This window comes from Myotis yumanensis, unplaced genomic scaffold (assembly GCF_028538775.1).
Source record: "Myotis yumanensis isolate MYYU_CA2020_CCGP unplaced genomic scaffold, mMyoYum1.0.hap1 SCAF_14, whole genome shotgun sequence".
NCBI classification, from domain to species: Eukaryota; Metazoa; Chordata; class Mammalia; order Chiroptera; family Vespertilionidae; genus Myotis; species Myotis yumanensis.
The window spans coordinates 54265509-54289309 of NW_027223765.1; the positions used below are offsets into that span (position 1 = coordinate 54265509).

At 46.7% G+C, this 23801-nt stretch overlaps 1 protein-coding gene across 1 annotated transcript in view; it reads right to left on the reverse strand.

The window, feature by feature from the left end:
- Positions 1-391: 391 nt before the first annotated feature.
- EOGT (EGF domain specific O-linked N-acetylglucosamine transferase) overlaps positions 392-23801 on the reverse strand; it is a 54466-nt gene continuing 31056 nt past the window's right edge. Inside the window, exons 12-16 of the mRNA XM_070390978.1 lie at positions 23710-23778; positions 17752-17813; positions 7838-7957; positions 3566-3668; positions 392-3002 (exon numbers count right to left, since the gene is read on the reverse strand). Of these exons, the coding sequence (XP_070247079.1) occupies positions 2856-3002; positions 3566-3668; positions 7838-7957; positions 17752-17813; positions 23710-23778 (501 nt within the window). The 3' untranslated portion in view covers positions 392-2855. The remainder of the gene's footprint in view (positions 3003-3565; positions 3669-7837; positions 7958-17751; positions 17814-23709; positions 23779-23801) is intronic.

Consider the following 23801-nt stretch of genomic DNA (forward strand, 5'->3'; position numbering starts at 1 on the left):
TCCGCCCTGCTCTGTGCATGACAGGGGGTGGCGCCCCTACTCCCCAATCGGCCCTGCTCTGAGCCCAACCAGGGGCTGCACCTAGGGATTGGGCCTGCCCTCTGCCACCCGGGAGCGGGCCTAAGCCAGCAGGTCGTTATCTCTCGAGGGGTCCCGGACAGCGAGAGGGCACAGGCCGGGCTGAGGGACCCTCCACCTCCCCCCGGAGTGCACAAATTTTTGTGCACCAGGCCTCTAGTCATATAATAAGTGGCTAAATAAATGTAAGGTATAATTTTTATTTAAACTGAATTCTCCATCAGCAAGCTACTTAATTTTTATAATCTAGACTTGGTGGATTGCCAAAAAGCAAGCATGCAACATTCAGACACAGAAGACCTTGAAAATGGTCTGCTACTGAAATAAAATATATGAAAATTTATTCCAAAGCCATACCCCAAATCCCCAAATGTATAAACTATGAAATGCATCTCTTTTAAAGATTTAGTAAAAAGAGCAGTCTTTTTTTTTTTTTTTTTTTTTTTTTTTTTTTTTTTTTAATATATTTTATTGATTTTTTACAGAGAGGAAGGGAGAGGGATAGAGAGTTAGAAACATTGATGAGAGAGAGACATCGATCAGCTGCCTCCTGCACACCCCCTACTGGGGATGTGCCCGCAACCCAGGTACATGCCCTTGACCGGAATCGAACCTGGGACCTTTCAGTCTGCAGGCCGACGCTCTATCCACTGAGCCAAACCGGTTTCGGCAAAAGAGCAGTCTTGACATTGTAAATTTTATAACATTTGAAAGCTTCTTTTGCTACCATAAAATTGTGATAAAAGTTAATTCCATAGTGTCAAATGTACTTTGTTTATATACAACATATTCTCTTTAAATATAGAATATTCAAATATTATAGTTTTATTATAAAATTGTTCTCAATTTCTGAAATTCTCGCGTCTATTACTAGCAAATAAATAGCATCACATTTCCACACGCTTCTTAAAATGAGGTAAGAAGATAACTTTCCCGATGTTTATGTCTCTGACTAAAAGTGCGACCCTGCCAACTTGGGATCCTGCAGAAACCACAGCAGCAATTCCATCATTGAAAACTCATGTTGTCATTCTTTTCACACAATTTCAAGACCCAAATCAAAGCTACTGCTTCAGCAGTGCACTGTTTGTGTGCATGTGTTTTAATAAATGTTCCTAACCTCTAGGAGACTGTTCCTAACCCTTAAAGCGGGGGCAGCAGACTCGTTCTTAGCTGGTTTAGGTTGCTCGGTCACACCCTGTGACACATTGTTCTTTTCTTTAATAACTCTAAAATGTGAAAAAAAGTTCTTAGCTCTGCTGGAATCTGCTGATTTTTAAAAGTAGACTTTAAAAAACAGAAGTCACCAGCCTCTACATTAGGCAAGTCAGTTGCTAATAAAATGTAAACACCACATTTTGCAGTAAGAGAAGCCCATGATTGTTTACTGCAAAAGCAAGCGATAAACAGTCAGAAATGAGGCCCATTCCGATGGCCTGCACTTCCGACATGCTCTTCCGTCGACGGCACTTCCTACGGCTTCTTTGCAATTGAAATGGATGATGCACACGTGTCTTATTAGAGGAAAGACTCTCCATGGGGCTCATCGGAAGTTTGCACTAATACTGGACACAACTTCTCCTGGGAGAGGGTGGGGCACGCACACAGGCACTGCGGCTACAACGCCCACGCCGGAGACCGGGGCTGGACAGACCTGCTCCCCAGCAAGGAGCCGTGCAAGCCCGCTGGAAGGTCCCAGGCAGTCCTAAAGAACGTTCTGGTGTGCACTCATCACAGATAGTGCGTTGTGGGAAGCCTGATTTGCATATGAAATATGTGACTATAAATTAGCACAGCAGCAGGATTCATCCAGGCTCTTGGCGCCTATGACCTGCAGGCGACCGAAAAGATACAGCAGGGAATCAGTGGGGGCTCTGGGCTCGGACAGTGTGAAGCTGATCTGCTTACAGCACATTCATCTGCAGGTGCGTCCTATGGCCCAGCACTGAGATTCGCACCTGTGTGGGGAGGTCTGTAAGGGGTGTGAGTGTGAGTGTGTGTATGTGTGTGTGTGAATGTGTGGGTGTGTGTGAGTGGAGTGTGTGTGGGGGTGTGGAGTGTAAGTGTGTGGGTGGATGTGAGCGTGTGGGTGTGTGAGTGTGTGTAGGTGTGTGTGAGAGTGGGTGTATCGGTGTGTGTATGTGTGTGAGTAGGTGTGTGGGGGTGTGCATGTGTGTGTATGTGTGGATGTGAGTAGGGATATGTGTGAGTGCATGGGGGTGTGTGTGTGTGTGTGTGTATGAGTGTAACTATGTGAGTGGTGTGTGGGTGTGAGTGTAGGTGTAAGTGTGTGTGAGTGGTGTGTGCGGGCTGTGGGTGTGAGTGTAGGTGTGTGTGTGAGTAGGTATGTGGGTGTATGTGTGGGTGTGAGGGTGGGTGTGAGGGTGTGTGTGTGTGTGGGTGTTGCATGCTTCCCTTTCCTACCACAAGCAGTGCTATGAATAAATTATGACAAATAAAGGCCATGGTGAATTTACTCCGACATCATAACCACGTGGAGCCTCTAGAATGAACCACCCTGAGGTGTCCCACAGAACCAGTTACAGATCCTAACACTGAGAAAGTTGAGTGCTTGGATCCCCGAAAAGAAAGCTCAATCCTCGGCGAGCCATGGCCAGTTTTTGAACTCAAAAAGTCATTTCAGTGCAAAAAGAGGATCTGACAAAAAGCAGTGACACAAACGTCACACGAAACAGTATAAAGCCCACAGGTAGAGCCCTGAGGCCGGTCTGAGGGGCTGGAGGGGTGTCCACCTCGCCCCCTGCAGACAGCTGCAGTCACAGCTCGTCTCGTCTGCTCCTCCACGGCCACTTCGGGTGTCGCGATACGTGCTCTGCAGCCTGCAGGACAAGGTCCATAAACTCTTCGACGTCGAAGGAGTAGTTGGTAAACTTCGGATGTTCCCCCAAAGTGGGGTGGTGGCCCTGGAAAACCAAACCAAAACACAGGTCTGTAAGTCAGAGGACATGCTTTTCTGAACAGGAAACATTTATTTTACTTTGGCCAAAGCAACAGTCTTAATTCGCGCTCTCCCTCGGAAGTCAGCATACATTGTTTGGTAAAGTCCAAAGAACACATATTTCAGCTCTGTGGACCGCAGCCTCTGTCACGATGACTCAACTCTGCCATGGAAGGGCACAAGCAGCCAGACAACACATACACAGAGGGTACACTGTGTCCCAATAAAACTTTATTTGTAAAAACAGGTGGGGGCCAGATTTGGCCTGCTGGTCTCCGGTCCGCTGATCTCTCTGATATGCAATTGAATAGCCCTTTCTAGGCCCAAATTTCATGAAATTTTCTTATTAACATTAAAGATACCGAGTGAACAACTACCCTCTTCCTCCAATTTGCAAATATGAGATACAACTCAGTATTCCAGAGAACAATTTTCCTTTGAAGCCCAGCAACGGTTTTTCACATTCATAACTACACACTTCACACGAGCTGAAAAGCAAAAGCCGGGGAGCTTCGCCATTGCACTTGCCTTGTCCTGAGGAAAGACTTTGTTCTGCCTGCGCCAGGTGACGTAGTGGACGCCGCGGAGCCGGGCCAGGTCCAGGTAGCAGCGCTGGTCCCCACAGTTGTACCTGAGGCCGGGCAGCCACACGTGAGGCTTGGCTGCAGTGTGTGCCCGGCCCACAGTCTCTGGGGAAAAACGCACCTCCAAACAGGTTCTTGCAAAAGGTCGAACACAGTGAACAAGACTGAGGGAGGTTACAGGTGGGCAACCCAGGTGTGCAGGGGTCAGTACGTGAAACAGTTTATTCTCATTTATTATCATATTCGTTGCCATATGGACAACTGTAAACCTACTTTTGCCCCACCCTGTACTTTTAAAATATTCTCATAACTAAATTACCTTCACTTTTAAAAAACAGAATGGAATGGAGACAGACCTTTATTAACAGGGCTGACCAAGAATTCCATATCCTCATAATACCCGTCTCGGCAGGCATGGCCGTGGCCTTGGGGCTGGTAACACTTCCGAGGTCACAGAGCCAGCGAAGCCAGGGCAAGTCCAAGGCCTGGGCTGCCTCAGTGACCTCTCTTTCCTCCCGTCCCCTCCCCTCCCCGCTCCGTCTCTAAGAGAAACGAAGACAGATCAAATCCATAATCATCTGGCTGTTTCTCTAAGTGTATTTTTTACGTCTTGCGTGGTGTGGAAGTTCCTGGCACCTCTTTCTAAATAGTCATCTGTTTAAACAGTGAGTCAGCTCATTTTTAAAGTGAAACCACACAATCAGGATATGAGACCTATAAATGAGCCGGGTGTGGAACTCTCCCGGGAGAGGAGGCATGTCTCCACACCAGCTGCAGGGGCAGAGCACAGGGGCCAGAATGTTCACCCTGACCCTCAAGGTCTGTGCGAGCAGTGAGCCTGCAGGAGGCAGGGGGCACACAGGAGCAGGTAGCAGGGAGCGCACAGGAGCAGGGAGCAGGGAGCACACAGGAGGCAGGGAGCAGGGAGCACACAGGAGCAGGGAGCAGGGAGCACACAGGAGCAGGGAGCAGGGAGCACACAGGAGCAGGGAGCAGGGAGCAGGGAGCAGGGAGCACACAGGAGCAGGGAGCAGGGAACACATGGGAGCAGGGAGCACACAGGAGGCAGGGAGCAGGGAGCAGGGAGCACACAGGAGCAGGGAGCAGGGAGCACATGGGAGTACATGGGAGCAGGGAGCACATGAGAACAGGGAGCAGGGAGCACACAGGAGCAGGGAGCACATGGGAGCAGGGAGCAGGGAGCACACAGGAGGCAGGGAGCAGGAAACCTGCAGAAGCAGGGAGCACATGGGAACAGGGAGCAGGGAGCACACAGGAGGCAGGGAGCAGGGAGCACATGAGAGCAGGGAGCAGGGAGCACACAGGAGGCAGAGGCAGGGAGCACATGGGAGCAGGGAGCAGGGAGCACACAGGAGGCAGGGAGCACATGGGAGCAGGGAGCAGGGAGCACACAGGAGGCAGGGAGCAGGGAACCTGCAGAAGCAGGGAGCACACAGGAGGCAGAGGCAGGGAGCACATGGGAGCAGGGAGCAGGGAGCACACAGGAGGCAGGGAGCAGGGAGCACATGGGAGCAGGGAGCAGGGAGCACACAGGAGCAGGGAGCAGGAAACCTGCAGAAGCAGGGAGCACATGGGAGCTCGCAGGAACAGGGCTTGTGCTGGAGCTGGTTCTTCATGAGATGCACAGGCTTTCACACTCTCATGCTTTAAAAATTGTGGTAGGAATCACATACATAAAATGTATCACCTTAGCCATTCAGGTGTGCAGTTCAGTAGCAGTAAGGACATTCACATTACTGTGTAAGCAACTTCCAGAACTTCCAGCTTCCAACGCACACTCCTCCTGGGCCCCAGCCCTTGGCACCCCACCTACTTTCTGTCTCTGCGAATATGACCCTCTAGGGACCTCATGTAAGTGAAGTCAGTATCTGTCCTCCTGTGACTGGCTTGCTTCACTTCAGATAATGTCCTCCAGGTCCAGCCATGTGGGCATGTGACGAGATTTCCTTCCTTGTCAGGATGAGTCATATTCCACTGCGTGTCCAGCCCACATTCTGTAACCCACCCATCCCCTGGTGGACGTGTGGGTGGCTTCCACATCTGGGCTGCTGTGAACATGGGTGTGCAACACACAGCTTCTCTCGCAGCACACTGATCACGCCCAGTGTCAGCGACGCCCAGTTGGAGAGGCACAGGGGAATGAACCCTGAGAACGAAACCAGATTCAACGGTAAATGGGATTATTTTTTCAGTTTCTCTTTCTGAGAGTCCATTATTGGTGTATAAAAATGCCACCCATTTCTGGATATTCATTTTGTAATCCTGCTACTTTGCCATATTCACTTATTAGATGCAGTAGTTTTTTGGTGGAATTTTTGGGGTTTTCTATGTATAATATCATGTCATCTGTGAATAATGACAGTTTTACTTCCTCCTGTCCAATTTGAATGCCTTTTATGTCTTCTTGTCTGATTGCGTGACAGGACTTCCTATATTATGTCGAATCAGAGTGGTAAAAGCGGACATCCCTGTCTTGTTCCTGATCTTAAGGGAAATGGTTTCAGTTTTTGCCCATTGAGTATGATGTTGGCTGTATGTTTTTCTTAACCAAAAAGGTAAAAGGCCTGTTCCTATTAAACTACCAATGGCATCTTTTACAGATTAAGAACAAATATTCCAAAAATGTATATGGAACCCCAAAAGACACCGAATAGCTTTAGCAATCTTAAGAAAGAAGAACAAAGTAGGAGGGATCATAATACAGGATATCAAGTTATACTACACAGTCACTGTAATCAAAACAGCCTGGTACTGGCACAAGAACAGGCATATAGATCAATGGAACAGAACAGAGTCCAGAAGTCAATTCATGGCAATATGGTCAATTAATACTTGGCAAAAGACCACTGAAATCCCATTTCTAGGAATATATCCCAAAAAGTCAGGAAACCCCCATCAGAAAGGATATATGCACCCCTATGTTCATAGCAGCATAATTTACAATAGCTAGGATTTGGAAACAGCCTAAGTGCCATCAGCAGATGAGTGGATTAAAAAACTGTGGTACATCAACACAATGGAATACTATGCTGTTGTGAAAAAGAAAGAGTTCTTACCATTTGCAACAGCATGGTTGGACGCAGAGAGCATTATGCTAAGTGAAATAAGCCAGTCAGTGAAAGATAAATACCACATGATCTCACTCATTTGTGGAATATAATAAACAAAAATAGATCCAAAGACACAGAAGCATCAAACAGACTGTCGAATCTCAGAGGGAAGACAGGGGAGGGGGAGTGTGTAAGAGATCAACCAAAGCACTTGTATGCATGCATATAAGCAAAACCAATGGACACAGATAGTAGAGGGATTAGGGCATGTGCTGAGGGTTGGGAGTAGCTAGGGAGAGGTCAATGGGGGGTGGGGGTGGGAGGAGCCATATGTAATACTTTAAACAATAAAAAATTTAAATTAAAAAAATATATATTAGGCAAAAGAAGCAACAGCATACAATGGAGTAAATGGTGTTGGGAAAATTGGACAGATACATGCAAAAAAATGCAACTAGACCACTAACTTTCACCATACACAAGAATAAACTCAAAATGTATAAAAGACTTAAATATAAGTCATGAAACCATAAAAATCCCTTACCCTTTGAGACAGCATGGAGGGACCTGGAGAGTATTATGCTAAGTGAAATAAGTCAACCAGAGAAAAACGAGTATCACATGATCTCACTCACATGTGGAGTCTAATGAACACAATAAACTGAAGAACAAAATAGATCCAGAGACATAGAAGCATGGAACAGACTGACGATTCTCAGAGGGAAGGGGCAGGGCGGGAAGTGATTAACCAAAGAGCTTATATGCACACGTGCATAACCATGAGCACAAACAATAATGTGGTGAAGGCCTGGGACAGGGCAACAGGGTGGAGGGAAGCAAAGGGGGCAAATGGGGAACATCTATAACAGAGTCAACATAAAAAAAAATAGTAAAAAAGAAAAGAAATCACAGATTCACATCTTCTGCCGAGACAGGGAGGAGCAGGTGGTTTGCTTGCTAAGTGAAATGGCAGGCTGCAGCCTTCTCATTTTTCGTATTAGGTCTTTTTCCTTTCCAGATGCCTATAGGATGTGACTTCCCTGGAAGGATTAAGTGCTTAGCCTTTGGGTGCGCTGAGCAGAAGTCTCAGCATGCATAAAGAACATCATGAGCCACAGCAATGTAAAACCGCGCCAAGTACTTACAGTTCAAATACAGCAGCCCAGTCCGGAAGGAAAAGTAAATGGGTAAGACCAGCTCCATGCATTCCAATAAATATATCCGTGTTATGGGTGATCCTTAGCTGATCTAAAAACCCAAGTTCCCTGTGAACATACAGAAGACAGATGGAGAGAACAAAGTATTAAGTCCAGTTGAGCTCATGACTCACAATAACAATATTTATACAAGTGTCTTTCCTGATTTAATTCACATTCGACCGTGATCTTTTTGCCAATTTCAAGCCTTACTCCAGTATTTAATAACTTAATGAGTCAATAATTTTACATTTTTCCCAAGTAAACACTCTTTTTTAAAAACTTAAATGCATTTATCTTAAAAGGAACCTTTTATAGCTGTCTTAAGTGGAAAACTAGTAACACAGGCCATAAACAAAATTGTAAAAATAGATATAATCAGCCCTAGCTGGTTTGGCTCAGTGGATAGAGTGTCGCCTGTGGACTTAAGGGTCCCGGGTTCAATTCCAGTCAAGAGCACATGCCCGGGTTGCAGGCTCGATCCCCAGTAGGGGGCATGCAGGAGGCAGCTGATCAATGATTCTTTCTCATCATTGATGTTCCTATATTTCTCTTCCTCTCTGAAATAAATAAAAATATATTTTTAAAAAATAGACATAATCAAACTAAAAAGCATTATTCAAATCAAGGTAGTTATCATTGCAAGGCAACCCTCTAAGCCCATCTGCCTGCTCTCGATGAAAAAGAGAAATTAGGGAAGGTTGAAGAGATGTCTGGGACACCAGCACAAACTGAAGACTATTCCCTGGTGATAAAGGAGTTTTAGCAGGAAAGTGATTCCTCCTGAGTGAGCTGACTTATTCTGAAGAACTAAAATGGTCCCAATACTTCTGAGCATTTTCTTGCCTTTGCAACAGACAAATCCACAATTTTATGCACGTTAGGGTTTTAAAAGTGTCCTTTGAATTCAAGACACTGAAAGATACAAAACTCTGAACTAAAAGCAATGCCAAGAGATTAAAAATGGCTGCAGAGTAAGTGGATGCTGCATGGACAGGCTCCCAGGACCAAACTGGAATTACAACTAAAATACAGAAAAACTTCCTGAATAATCAACAGAAGACTCGCTGGAGAGAACCCTGATAACTGAGAACAGAAAGCGGAGACCACATAGAGACTGGTAGGAGGGGCGGAGGCACAAAAAGGATGGCCAGGCTCCCACAGACAGCAACTGAAGTTCCAGAGAGATATCTCAGCTGTGGGGGATTCCCACTGAGAACTCTGGGATCTAATCCCCAAGCTGGCCCCCCATCAGAGAGCACCAGAACTGAGAAGGGTGCCCACATGACATCTGGCTGTGAAAAGCAGGATTGCTGCCTGCCAGCAGGGAGAGATAGCTGGAAATCCAGGCACCCTCTTAAAGGGCCAATGCACAAAATTCCCTGTGGAGCCACCCACCTTGTGCTCCAGCAGAGGGAGGGCAGAGTGGACTGGAGCTGAGTGAGCAGAATCCAAGATTGGGGGTTGTAGGGTTAAACCTGAGAAGGCAGAAACCCCAGTTTCCTTTGCTGAGTCATTCCCTCACACTGCAGAGGTCATCTTTCTCACATAGACATTTTCTATAGAGGCAACCTTGCCTGAGGGGAAGACAGCTGATCCACCCTATTGGAAAACACCTTGCCCCACCATACTGGAGGTTCTGATGCCCATTAAGAGACTGAGAATAACAATTAGACTCCAGGGAGAAGCAATTGCCCCACCCAGTTGAAAAAAACTCTCACCACACCTGTGGACAACTGCTTGAGGGCAATTCAAGACGGAACCCTATCAGTCTGTAGGCAGTCTGTCTCCAGAAATTGAGTCTTTGCCTGGTCTAATCAGTCAGAAACAGCGTTTGACACTGTCCTGCACTAGTAATTTAGAGGTGTAGCAGATCTACCTAATACATAGTCACAAACCCAAACAGGCAGCCAAAATGAGAAGACAAAGAAACAACCCCCAAATGAAAGAACAAGAGAATTCTCCAGAAGAAGAGATAAATGAAATGGAGATAAGAAATTTATCTGAGCCCTAACCAGTTTGGCTCAGTGGATAGAGCATCAGCCTGCACACTGAAGAGTCCCAGGTTTGATTCCGGTCAAGGGCATGTACCTTGACCGTGGGCACATCCCGAGTACGGGGTGTGCAGGAGGCAGCTGATGGATGTTTCTCTCTCATAGATGTTTCTAACTCTCTATCCCTCTACCTTCTTCTCTGTAAAAAAAAATCAATAAAATATATATATATTTTAAAAGAAATTACTTTATCTGGGCCTAGCTGGTTTGGCTCAGTGGATAGAGTGTCAGCCTGTGGACTGAAGGCTACCAGGTTCAATTCTGGTCAAGGGTACATGCCTGGTGTGCTGGCTCAATCCCCAGTAGGGGGCATACAGGAGGCAGCTGATCAATGATTCTCTCTCATCATTGATGTTTCTGTTTCTGTCTCTCTCTCCCTCTCCCTTTCTCTCTGAAATCAATAAAAATGTATTTAAAAAAAAGAAATGTATCTGATATAGAGTTCAGAATAATGATGGTAAAATGCTCAACAGCATGAGAAAAGATATAGTAACTATGAAAACAGAAATAAAGAATGACATAGCACAAGCCAATCTATGATTCTCTCTCATCATTGATGTCTCTATCTCTCTCTCCCTTTCCCTTCCTCTCTGAAATCAATAAAAATATATATTTTTTTTAAAAAGAATGACATAGCACAAAGAAAGAACACATTGGAAGGAGACTAGGGGAAGCTGAGGATCGAATCAGTAAATTATAAGTCAAGGTTGGCCCTAGCTGGTTTGGCTCAGTGAATAGAATGTCAGCCTGCAGACCAAAGAGTCTCAGGTTCGATTCCAGTCAAGGGCACGTACCTTGGTTGCAGTCTCCTCCCCGGCCCGGGCCCTGGTCAGGGCACAACCAATCAATGTGTTTCTCTCACATCAATGTTTCTTTCTGTCTTTCCCTCTCTCTTTCACTCTCTCTAAAAGATCAATGGAAAAATATCCTCAGGTGAGGATTAACAGCAACAATAAAAAAGAAGAAGAGAGTGTTGAAAAATATCACTCAATCAGAAAACCAAAAAGAAAAAAAACTACAAAAAAGGAGGACAGCTTAAGGGAGCTGTGGGACAATGTGAAACATAACAATATTTGAATAGCAGGTGTGCTAAAAGAGGCAGAAAGAGAGAACATGTTTGAGGAAAGAATGGCAAAAAACTTCCCTAACCTGGTAAAAGAAAAAGTCATGCAAGTCCAAAAGGCACAGAGAACCCCAAGCAAAAAGAACCCAAACAGGCCCACACCCAGACACATCATAATTAAAATGCCAAAAATTAAAGACAAAGAGGGAATCTTAAAGGCAGCAAGAGGAAAGCAAACTCTTACCTACAAAAGAGCTCCCATAAGGCTGACAACTCATTACTTATCAGAAACTCTACTAGCCAGAAGGGAATGGCATGAAGTACTCAAGGTAATGGAAAGCAAGGATCTGAAACCAAGATTATTATATCCAGCAAGGCTATCATTCAAAATAGACGGTCAAATAAAGAGCTTCCCAGACCAAAAAAAAAAAAAAAAAGACTAAAGGAGTACATCACCACCAAGCCAGCATTACAAGAAATACTAAAGGGACTGCTATAATGAGAAGAAGAAAAAGAGAGAAAAACCTAGGCATACAGAATTAAAATGGCAATAAATAAGTACCTATCAATAATAACCTTAAATGTAAATGAATTAAATGCTCCAATAAAAAGACAGAGGGTAGCTGAATGGATACAAAAACATGACCTAACTATATGCTGTCTATAAAAGACCCACCTCAGAACAAAAGACACAAACAGGATAAGAGTGAAGGGATGGAAAACACTTTCCATGTAAATGGAAAAGAAAAAAAAGCTGGAATAGCAATACTCATATCTGACAAAATAGATTTCAAAATGAAGGCCATCACAAGAGATAACAAAGGTAACTACATAATACTAAAAGGATCGATCCAACAAGAGGATATAACCCTGGTAAACTTTTATGCACCCAATATAGGAGCATCCAAATATATTTTAAAAAGCTTTTAGAGATGTCAAGGGAGAGATTGACAGCAATATAATCATAGCAGGGGACTTTAATACCCTATTGACATCATTGATAAATCTTCTAGTCAAAAAATCAACAAGGAAACGGCAATCCTAAATAACACTCTAGATCAAATGGAATTAATGGACATCTTCAGAACATTTTACCCCAAAGCTATGAAATATACATTCTTGAGTGCACATGGGACATTTTCAAACACAGACTATGTTAGGATACAAGCTAAGTCTCTACAAATTCAAGAAGATTGCAATCATATCAAGCATCCTCTCAGACCACAATAGCATAAAATTAGAAGTCAGCTACAATAAAAATGCTCAAAAACAATCAAATACATGGAGACTAAATAGCATGCTATTAAACAATGAATGGTTTACCAAAGAGATCAAAAGAGAAATTTTTAAAAAATCCTTGAAAAAAATGAAAATGAAGACACAACAATCCAAAAATCTATGTGACACAGTAAAAGCAGTTCTGAGAGGGAAGTTCATAGCACTACAGGCAGGCAGGCAGGCAGGCAGGCAGGCAGGAAGAAAGAAAGAAAGAAAGAAAGAAAGAAAGAAAGAAAGAAAGAAAGAAAGAAAGAAAGAAAGAAAGAAAGAAAGAAAAGGAAGGAAGAAAAGAAAAGAAAAGAAAGAAAAGGAAGGAAGGAAGGAAGGAAGGAAGGAAGGAAGGAAGGAAGGAAGGAAGGAAGGAAGGAAGGAAGAGAGGTAGTAAGTTATCTAACACTACAACTTAAAGAATTAGAAAGAGAACAACAAGAAAAGCCCAGAGTAAGTAGAAAGAAGGAAATAATAAAGATCAGTGAGGAAATAAATGACACAGAGTCTGAAAAAAAAGAAAAAATATAAAAGGTCAATAAAACCAAGAGCTGGTTCTTCAAAAGGATAAACAAGATTGATAAACTTCTAGCCAGGCTTACCAGGAAACAAAGAGAGAGGATCCAAATAAACAAAATCAGAAACAAAAGAGGTGAAGTAACAACTGACCCCACAGAAATACAAAGGATCGTAAAAAAAAATACTATGAGCCCTACCCGGTTTGGCTCAGTGGATAGAGTGTTGGCCTGTGGACTGAAGGGCCCCAGGTTTGATTCCGGCCAAGGGCATGTACCTTGGTTGCGGGCACATCCCCAGTGGGAGGTGTGCAGGAGGCAGCTGATGGATGTTTCACTCTCAACGATGTTTCTAACTCTCTATCCCTCTCCCTTCCTCTCTGTGAAAAATCAATAAAAATATATTTTTAAAAAATACTATGAACGACTTTATTCCAACAAATGGGACAACCTGGAGGAAATGGACAGAATCCTAGAAAAATACAACCTTCCAAAACTCAATCAGGAAGAACCAGAAAACCTGAATAGGCCAAAAACTACTGATGAAATTGAAGCAGTAATAAAAATAATTCCCAACAAACAAAAACCCTAGTCCGAACAGTTTCACAGGAGAGTTTTACCAAATATTAAAAGAACTAACACCTATCCTCCTCAAACTATTCCAAAAATTCAAGAGTAAGGAACACTTCCAAATTCTTTCAATGAGACTAGCATTACCTTAATTCCAAAACCAGATAAAGACATGACAAAGAAAGAGTACTACAGGCCAATATCCCTCATGAACATAGACACTAAAATCCTCAACAAAATATTAGCAAATCAGATCTAGTAATATATTAAAAAGATCATATACCATGACCAAGTGGGATTTATTCTGGGGATGCAAGGCTGGTACAATATCCACAAATCAAGAAATGTGATACAGCACATAAACAGAATGCAAGACAAAAATCATATGATCATATCAGTTGATGCAGAAAAAGCACTTGACAAAATCCAACACCTTTTCTTGATAAAAACTCTTAGCAAAGTGGGAATAGAGGGATCAGATCTCAACATAATAAAAGTCATATATGACAAACCTATAGCCAACATCATATTCAATGGGCAAATACTAAAACTATTTCCCCTAAGAACAAGAACAAGACAGGGATGCCCACTCTCACCACTCCTGTTCAACATAGTACTGGAAGTACTAGCCATTGTGATCAGACAAGAAGAAGAAATAAAAGGCATCCAAATTGGAAAAGAGGAAGTAAAACTCTCATTAGTCACAGATGACATGATACTGTACATAAAAAACCCTAAAGACTCATAAAAAAACTACTAAATTTAATAAATGAATTCAGAACAAATGAAAATGTAGCAGGATACAAAATTAACACTCAGAAATCATAGCATTTTTATATACCAACTATAGGCCCAGTGCATGAAATTCGTGCATGGGGGGGGGGGGGGGGAGGTCCCTCAGCCCAGCCTTCACCCCCTCACAATCCGGGACCCCTCAGAGGATGTCCAACTGCTAGTTTAGGCCCAATCCCACAGATCAGGCTTAAACCAGCAGTCAGACATCCCTCTCACAATCCAGGACTGCTGGCTCCTAACCGTTCACCTGCCTACCTGCCTGATCACCCCTAACCACTCTCCTGACTGCCTGATAGCCCCTAACGACTCTACCTGCCTGCCTGATCACCCCTAACTGCTCACCTGCCTGCCTGATAGCCCCTAACCACTCTGCCTGCCTTCCTGATTGCCCCAACTGCAAGTCTGCCTGCCTGCCTGATTGCCCCAACTGCTCATCTGACTGCCTGCCTGATCACCCCTAACCACTCACCTGCCTGCTTGATTGCCCCTAACTGCTTGCCTGGCTGCCTGATCACCCCTAACTGCTCACCTGCCTGCCTGCCTCATAGCCCCTAACTGCTCACCTGATTGCTTGATCACCCCTAACTGCTCGCCTACCTGCCTGATCACCCCTAACCGCCTCTGCCTCGGTCTCTGCCGCCACGGCTTCATCTGGAATGATGTCTGGAATGACGTCTGGAAGGTTGTTCAGCTAGCCGGTCTAATTAGCATATTATGCTTTTATTAGTATAGATAATGAACTCTCAGAAAGAGAAACTAAAAAGAACATCCCATTTGCCATTGCAACAAAAAAATTAAGATACTTAGGAATAACGTTAACCAAGGAGGTAAACAACCTGTACTCGGGAAACTACAGAAAGTTGAACAAAGAGATAGAGGAAGATATAAACAAGTGGAAGAATATACCATGTTCATTGATTGGAAGAATTAACATCAATATAATGTCCATCCTACCCAAAACAATCTACAGATTTAATGCAATCCCGATTAAAATACCAATGGCATATTTCACAGACCTAGTACAAACTCTCAAAAAATTCATATGGAACTATACAAGACCATGAATAGCTGCAGCAATCTTTAGAAAGAAGAACAAAGTTGGAGGGATCACAATACCCGATATCAAGCTATATTACAAAGCCACTGTGCTCAAAACAGCCTGGTACTCGCACAAGAACAGGCATATAGATCACTGGAAAAGAACAGAGAACCCAGAAATCGACCCAAGCCACTAGTCTCAATTAATCTTTGACAAAGGAGGCAAGAGCATACAATGGAGTCAAAACAGTCTCAATAAATGGTGTTGAGAAAATTGGACAGATACATACAAAAAAAATGAAACTAGACCACCAACTTATACCATATACAAGAATAAACTCAAAATGGATAAAGGACTTAACCGTAAGACGGGAAACCATAAAAATCTTAGAAGAATCCACAGGCAGCAAAATATCAGACATATGTCATAGCAATATCTTTACCGGTACAGCTCCTAGGACAATAGAAACTAAGGAGAAAATAAACAAATGGGACAACATCAAAATAAAAAGCTTTTGCACAGCAAAAGAAACCATCAACAAAACAAGAAAGCCCACTGCATGGGAGAACATATTTGCCAATGTTATATCTGATAAGGGCCTAATCTCCAAAATTTATAGGAAACTAATACAACTTAACAAAAGGAAGTTAAATAATCCAATCAAAAAAATGGGCAAAGGACCTAAATTGACACTTTTCGAAAGTGGACACACAGAAGGCCAAGAGACATATGAAAACATGCTCAAAGTCACTAAACATCCAATAGATGCAAATATGAACGATGAGATACCATTGCAACCTGTCAGAATGGCCATCATCAATAAATCAACAAATGACAAGTGCTGGCGAGGATGCAGAGAAAAAGGAACCCTCGTGCACTGCTGGTGGGAATGCAGACTGGTGCAGCCACTGTGGAGAACAGTATGGAGTTTCCTCAAAAAATTAAAAATGGAACTCCCATTTGACCCAGTAATCCCACTTCTAGGAATATATCCCAATAAATCAGAAACACCAATCAGAAAGGACATATGCACCCCTATGTTCATAGCAGCACAATTTACAATAGCTAAGATTTGCAAACAGCCTAAATGCCCATCAGCAGATGAATGGATTAAGAAACTGTGGTACATCTACACATGGAATACTATGCTGCTGTAAAAAAGAACTGTTACCATTCGCCACAGCATGGATAGACATGGAGAGCCTTATGCTAAGCGAAATAAGCCAGTCAGAGAAAGAGAAATATCACATGATCTCACTCATATGTGGAATCTAATGAACCACATAAACTGATGAAAAAAATAAACCCAGTGCCCTGGCTGGTTTGGCTCAGTGGATAGAGCATTGGCCTGTGGACTGAAGGGTCCCAGTTTTGATTCCGGTCTAAGGACATGTGCCTAGGTTGTTGAATCGATCCCCAGTAGGGGGTATACAGGAGGCAGCCAATCAATGATTCTCTCTCATCATTGATGTTTCTATCTCTCTCTCCCTCTCCTTTCCTCTCTCAAATCAATCCTATCTAATAATAGACAAACATGGTAATTGACTGTACCTTCGCTATGCCTCCCATTGGCTAATCAGCATGATATGCAAATTAACCGCCAACAAAGATGGTGGCTAATTTGCATATGTAGGCGCCAAGCGACAGAGCGAAGCCCGCCGGCCCTGGGCAGGAGCAGCAAGTGAAGGCCGGCGTGGCAAGCGAAGAGCGAAGCCCGCAGCGCTGGCCCCGCCCCAGGGGCCCCAGCCGCGAGCAAAGACCTAAGCCTGCTGTGCCAGCCCCGCCCCCGGGGCCCCAGCCGAGAGCAAAGAGCTAAGCCCGCCGTGCCGGCCCTGCCCCCAGGGCCCAAGTGGCAAGTAAAGAGCTAAGCCCGCCACGCTGGCCCCGCCCCCAGGGCCCGAGCGGGGAAAGAGCGAAGCCTGCGGCGCTGGCCCCTCCCGGCGAAGAGCGAAGGCCTGGGTTCCAGGCGTCGGAGGAAAACTGGTGCCAGCAGCCAGGGGAAGGGGCTCCCAAGGGGCCCCAGACTTCGAGAGGGCACAGGCCGGGCTGAGGGACCCACCCGAGTGCACAAATTTTTGTGCACCGGGCCGCTAGTAAAAATATATTTTTTAAAAAATAGACCAGAGACACAGAAGCATGACCAGACTGTTGACCATCAGAGGGAAGGTGGGGTCAGTGGGTGGAAAGAGCTCAACCAATGAACTTGTTTGCATATATTCATAGCCCGTGGACACAGACAATGGGGTGGTGAGGGCCTTGGGCGGGGGGGACGGGAGTGGGCTGCAAGAGGTTAATGGGGGGGAAAGGGAGGCCTATGTAATACTTCCAACAATAAAGATTTTTAAAAAGAAAGAAAGAGAGATGAGATAGTAAGGTAGCAACATGAGGCCCGGAACAGCGCAGAGCACTCGCCCTGTGCCCGTCTCACCTGCCCACCTCATCCCTGCTGGCGTCTGCTGCCCCTACCAGCCTAGAGGCCAGCACTCCAGTCCGAAACCCTCCTCTCCCCCCGACGCATCCAAGCAGAGACACCAGCTCTGCCCAGGGTGCTGGTCACTTACTTATATTTGTAATCGACAATCTGGACTTCAAATGTGGAGACCGTTTTCAGTGCGTTCACGAGCTGCGAAAGCAACAGAAACATGTGAAATTTCTTTTCCTTCCCCAGTTTTACTTATATTCGAGTCCTCAATTTCTTCTTTCCCATATAAAATATTTTTCACGTACTAAACAGCCTCAGGTCTATTGCTCTAACCTTCACTGAGTTCCCGTGTGGGCTGCACCCCTGAATACATGACCTCCCAGAGTTCCACAGTGGCTGGTTCTGAGGCTACTCGGACCCGTTCGGGTCAGAGTGCTCGGAGGGAGGCGGCTGCGTGCCAGCTCCCACTACTACCATTTGCTAGTTTTTCCCTCCAGTTTCAGCCCGTAGTTCCTGGGTCCTTACTGGTTCCAGACATTATGTTAAGAATTTTCTTCCTATCCATTTTCTCATTTCAGACAAACCATTAGTGCTTTGGACCTCATCCTCTGGAAATACTGAATTCTTGGCAGAAAAACATTTTCAATATTTCTACACAGAAAAACAATTGTTCTTTTAGCAAACAGAAGGTAAAAAAGCAAATTAACCTACTAGTAAAATCAAAGCCAGGGTTTTCTATGTCCCTGGGAATTAGGCCACCTTAACCCAACACTGACTCCCGGCTCTTCACAAATGCCCGCGCCTGTGGCTTAAGCCCTGTGCCTGTGTCCTGTTTCCTGTGCCTGTGTCCTGTGTCCTATGCCCTGTGTCCTGTGGCCCATATCTATGTCCTGTGTCTGTGTCCTATGCCCTGTGTCCTGTGCCCCGTATCTGTGTCCTGTGTCTGTGTCCTATGCCCTGTGTCCTGGGCCCCGTATCTGTGTCCTGTGTCCTGTGTCCTATGCCCTGTGTCCTGTGCCCCGTATCTGTGTCCTGTGTCTGTGTCCTATGCCCTGTGTCCTGTGCCTGTACCCTGTGCACTGTGTCCTGTACCCTATGTCCTGTGTCCTGTGCCCCGTATTTGTGTCCTGTGTCTGTCCTGTGTCCTGTGTCCTATGCCCTGAGCCTGTGTCCTGTGTCCTGTGCCTGTTGCACACAGATGCACACCAACGGTTACAAAGCCTCGCTGACTATGCCCTTACATTGTGCTGGCCCTTCTCAGCTTAGGTGCAGGTCTCCATCCGCATTCACTCCTCCTCAGAGCCTGACTGCTCTGTGCGCCTGTACGTGATGCCCCAGAGGCTCAGCGCAGGACGGACTGCGCAGCCCTGCACATCCTTTCCCAGGTCTCACAAGTGCCAGATCCAAAGTTTAAGCCTGGAGTAGGCGGCTCCCCAGAACACGCGTGAACCCTTCACTGTCCCCACGGCACCGTTCCAAGGGCCCACATTCCCAGAACCTGAACTCGGGAACCTTTCAGAAGCAAAAGTCCATTTTCCAGGAAGAATCGGTGCTGATACCCCCGAAGTCCCACCGGGCCTGGGTCAGGGACTCAGACTTGAGCCTCGCCTCCCGCCTCCTCGCCCAAAGATATGCCAAAAAGCCTCCATTTTCTCCACAGCCGACGTCATAGCATTGGCTTCTGTGTGGGTGACGGCTCCGCTCAGTGACCATTCAGGTGGCGGCCCCGCTCGGTGACCATTCAGGCGGCAGCCCCACTCGGTGACCATTCAGGCGGCGGCCCCTCTCGGTGACCATTCAGGCGGCGGCCCCGCTCGGTGACCATTCAGGCGGCGGCCCCACTCGGTGACCATTCAGGTGGCGGCCCCTCTCGGTGACCATTCAGGCGACGGCCCCTCTCGGTGACCATTCAGGTGGTGGCCCCGCTCGGTGACCATTCAGGCGACAGCCCCTCTCGGTGACCATTCAGGTGGTGGCCCTGCTCGGTGACGGCTTGGGTGGCAGGAAGGGACTGTGGCCTATGGCCGCCTGCCTGAGGCCCTAGACCCAGGAGGTGGCGCTGGAGGCTGTGTGCCCCAACGCTTGCCTCCTCCATGCTACTTTCTAGTGTCACTTTCGGGAAAAGAAGCAGTGGGTGTCCCCTGGTTGTCTAACGCCTGTCAGGCCTGCGGGTCAGAGCCCCGCCCTTGGGGGGCTCTGAGGGGCTCTAGGGAGCCGAGGGGGCTGCGTCCCCAGCCCTGCGGGCCTTCCTCCGCAAGAGCCTCCACCCTGCACGTGTCTGCGCCAGCGTCTATGAAGGTGAAGCTATGCACGCCACCTCCAGCCGACCATGAGGGCAGGGAGGCGCCCGCAGCAGCCCTCTGTCACTGCCCTGAGCGAGCACGTGCGTGGCTACCCCAGGTCAGCCTCCCACTTCGTGGGTGCTGGTCCTGGGTGGGCAGCAGTGAGTGTGTGTGTGAGTGTATGTGTGTTTCTGTGAGTGTGTGTCTGTATGTCTCTGTGCGTGCCTAGCTGCGTCACTGTGTGTCTGTGTGTATGTCTGGGTGTCTATATCTGTATATCTATGACTTTGTGTGTCTGTATGGGACTGTGTCTTTGTGTGTGACTATGTGTCTGTATCTGTGTGTATCTATCTGTGTCACTGTGTGTATGTCTGTGTCTGTATCTGTGTGTCTGTGACTGTGTGTCTGTGTGTGACTATCTGTGTCTTTGTGTGTGACTATGTGTCTGTGTGTGACTGTATGCATATCTGTATGTGACTGTGTGTCTGTGTGTATGTGACTGTGTGTGTGACTGTGTCTCTGTGTCTGTGACTGTATGCATATCTGTATGTGACTGTGTGTCTGTGTGTATGTGACTGTGTGTGTGACTGTGTCTCTGTGTCTGTGACTGTATGCATATCTGTATGTGACTGTGTGTCTGTGTGTATGTGACTGTGTGTGTGACTGTGTCTCTGTGTCTGTGACTGTATGCATATCTGTATGTGACTGTGTGTCTGTGTGTCTGTGACTGTATGTGTGCCCGTGTGTGACTGTGTCTGTTTGTATCTATCTGTGTCACTGTGTCTGTGTGTATGTGGCTGTGTGTGTGACTGTGTCTCTGTGTCTGTGACTGTATGCATATCTGTATGTGACTGTGTGTCTGTGTGTCTGTGACTGTGGGTGTATCTCTGTGTCTGTGTGTGTGCTGCGCTCATGTCCCCATCCCCCGCTGAGAAGCATCTCACTCAGCCTGAAGCTCTGCAGTCCTTCAGAAACGGGAGCCCCACATGAATCACCTTGCGAGTGAGATGTTAGCCCTTAACCTAAGCTACCGACAGTCTGAGGTCTTTTATTGTCACTTTGGGTAAACGGGCAATTTAATATTGTGTCACAGTGATATATGATCTTTTTGGTCAAGTATGTTTGACAGTATTCCCGGGGTCCAGGTTTTTAAAGGAGACTTTTTTTAACCTGGAAATGGCTTTGGGTTATTCCCTATAATGCCTCAAACATTTGTTCTCTCTCCCTATAAAAGAGAAGTTTTAAACTAATTTGGCCTACTTAACATACTAAAATTATATGGGAAGATTTGTCAAATGAAATTATTCTAGTTGCTATCTTGAAACACTAAGTATTACTGTATATATGTTCAAATCTCAGTGGAGGCACGACTCAGGCAATTGAGTGTCCACAAGAAGGGGCTGTGAGGAGCCGCCAGGTGGACACCATAGCAGGCAGCGTGCTCGGCCAGCGCGGGCTGGGCATCGCCTCGGCCCCTGGCCCTGTCCCCTGCCTGGCTCACTGCTGCCAAGCTCCATGCAGGGACCCGAGCTCCACGCAGGCACCGGAGCTCCATGCAGACACCGGAGCTCCACGCAGGGACCCGAGCTCCACGCAGGCACCCGGGCTCCACGCAGGGACCCGAGCTCCACGCAGGCACCCGAGCTCCATGCAGACCCGGGAGGACGAGAAGGCCCACAGCACCGGGTCCCCGAGGTGCACCATCTGGGCCCCGCAGAAGTGGACACCTGGCACCGGGGCTTTATAAAGGGACCCAAACCAGGAGCACCGTCCCCTTCCCAGACAGGGTGTTTGCACTCACAGGCTGACATGAGACAGCAAGCTGCTCAGCTTGGCACCCACCAGCATCCTTCAGGCCCAGCAAGGCACTGGCTGGAACCGGCAAACACCCGAGGGCCAGGCCTGGAGCCCTGACTGCAAGGGCTGCCCCTTTAGGGCGGCAACAACATGCATGTGAAACAAGAGGGTAAGGACCAGGCATGACAGGCCCTGGGCGGCCCCGAGATCCTATGACCTGGACATTTCCCACAGGAGCCCTGGGTGACAACTGCTGTGGGAAGGAGAGGCGCAGACTTTCCGACAGACACGGTGGCTACATATTCTGTCTTAAATGCCAGACAAGGCCCTCTCCCCTAAAACCATGGCTACCACAGCTGGGGGAGCCCCCCAGGCCCTTCCTCCGGGCACTCACATCACATCGGGAAACCTTTAAGACACAGCCTTCCATGTGCGCCCCAATGCCCCATTCCCTGTCAGGATGAGATCCACTAACAAAATTAAATGCCCAAGTGACTTTCTCACCAGAAAAAGATCAATCCCGCACCCTTCAAGGTGCTGTTACAGTCCTAAGACAAGCTTGAGCCAGTAACCCCTGAACAAAGTCTACAAAAGGTGACCGGGGTCTGGGCTGACCGCGGCCAGCAAGAGCACAACGCTGAAGAGCACAGCTTCGTCCAGGCACCCACATCCACACTTGAGCCTGAGGGCCAGTGAACGCGACCCCGTCAATCCCCGTGGAACACTAGCGGCCACGGCAGGAGCCCAGGACGGAGAGGATCGCTTTGTACGGGATTTGAGAGCCATCACACTGCAGAGGACAGACGTCTGGTGGCACCAGATCCTTTTTCTGTGCTTACCACCTCATCTGAGGCCGTCGCTGTTTACAGTTCTAGACTTAGAAGAAGCCTTTTACCACATACCCCCGGGTCCTGAGTCCCAGGAACTGTGTGCCTTTGAATGGGACAATCCAGAGAATAATGGGAAACACCAGTGTTGCTGGATGGTGCTCCCACTAGGCGTAGCCAGGAAAGACGGGAAAGGTGCGAGGCCTTCGGAATTACATGCTTCACGGAGAACTCAGTCTAAGGCAAGACTGAAAGGATGACTATGTCATGAAACCAACTTAACTCGGGATGAGGTCTCATCAGTTGCCCTAGAGCAAGCTCCAGTCGAGGCCGTATGGAAGCTTAAGCATACTGTAAAAATATTCAACACTATAAAATGTGTGCAGTCTCCGGGTGCTGCTTTATCAGGCCTCAAGACTTGGGAAAACCCACAGTGAGGTCAGCTACAACCTAAGCGGGAGGGACCCTGTGAAGTCCCTCTAGTTCGTCCCCTTTCAAATAAAACAGGACGACGGACCCCACCTGGCCAAGAAGAGAAAACAGGCATCTCGAAAGAGGACTGCTTCCGCCCAGGATCCGGACCAGCCTGTAGAAACCTGAGTTACCTGTCTTAACTTGCTACTGGGTGAACATAAACAATGTTTTCCTCTCCTGGTTGTGATATTTGCTTGTCCAGTCCTAGTATTCAAGTATTCTCAGCATATTTCTTGTGCTTCCTTGCACTCTTCCTGACTCACTGCCCCCTCTTGGCAGGAAGTGGCTAGAGCAGTCACCCCCCTGCTCCCCAAGACTGAGGAATGAACTACAGAAAGCGGGGGTTGTAACCTGGTCCTACCGTTTCTCACCTGACCCAGAGCCAGGACCCAGCACATGGCAGGTGCTCAGTGCATGTTTGGGGAGCAAATCTCACTGCTGTGAATACATCTGCAGCCATGCTACTGCAGGCATGGCCTCAGGCGAGGTGAAATACAGTCTGTGAGTTGTTGCAGTTGAAATGAGTTTGGGAGTCTAACAAGTGGTTTGGTGCCGTTCAGTAAAAATCCAATAAATGAACTGGGCATAGCTATCAAACTTTTCTAAAGGCTAGTAAGTTCAATCAAAACAGTTCATGCAATGTGAAAAATAAAACACACCAGTTAGAGGAAGCTCAGTTCAACGCGGTGACGTTAAAAACGCATGCCACACACTCACCTCATTTTGGTTGAGTATTTTCCGGTACTCTGTGCTCCGTGCAAGAATGGTGACTCTAATTTTTCCATCCTGTAATCAGAAGGCAAGGCAAA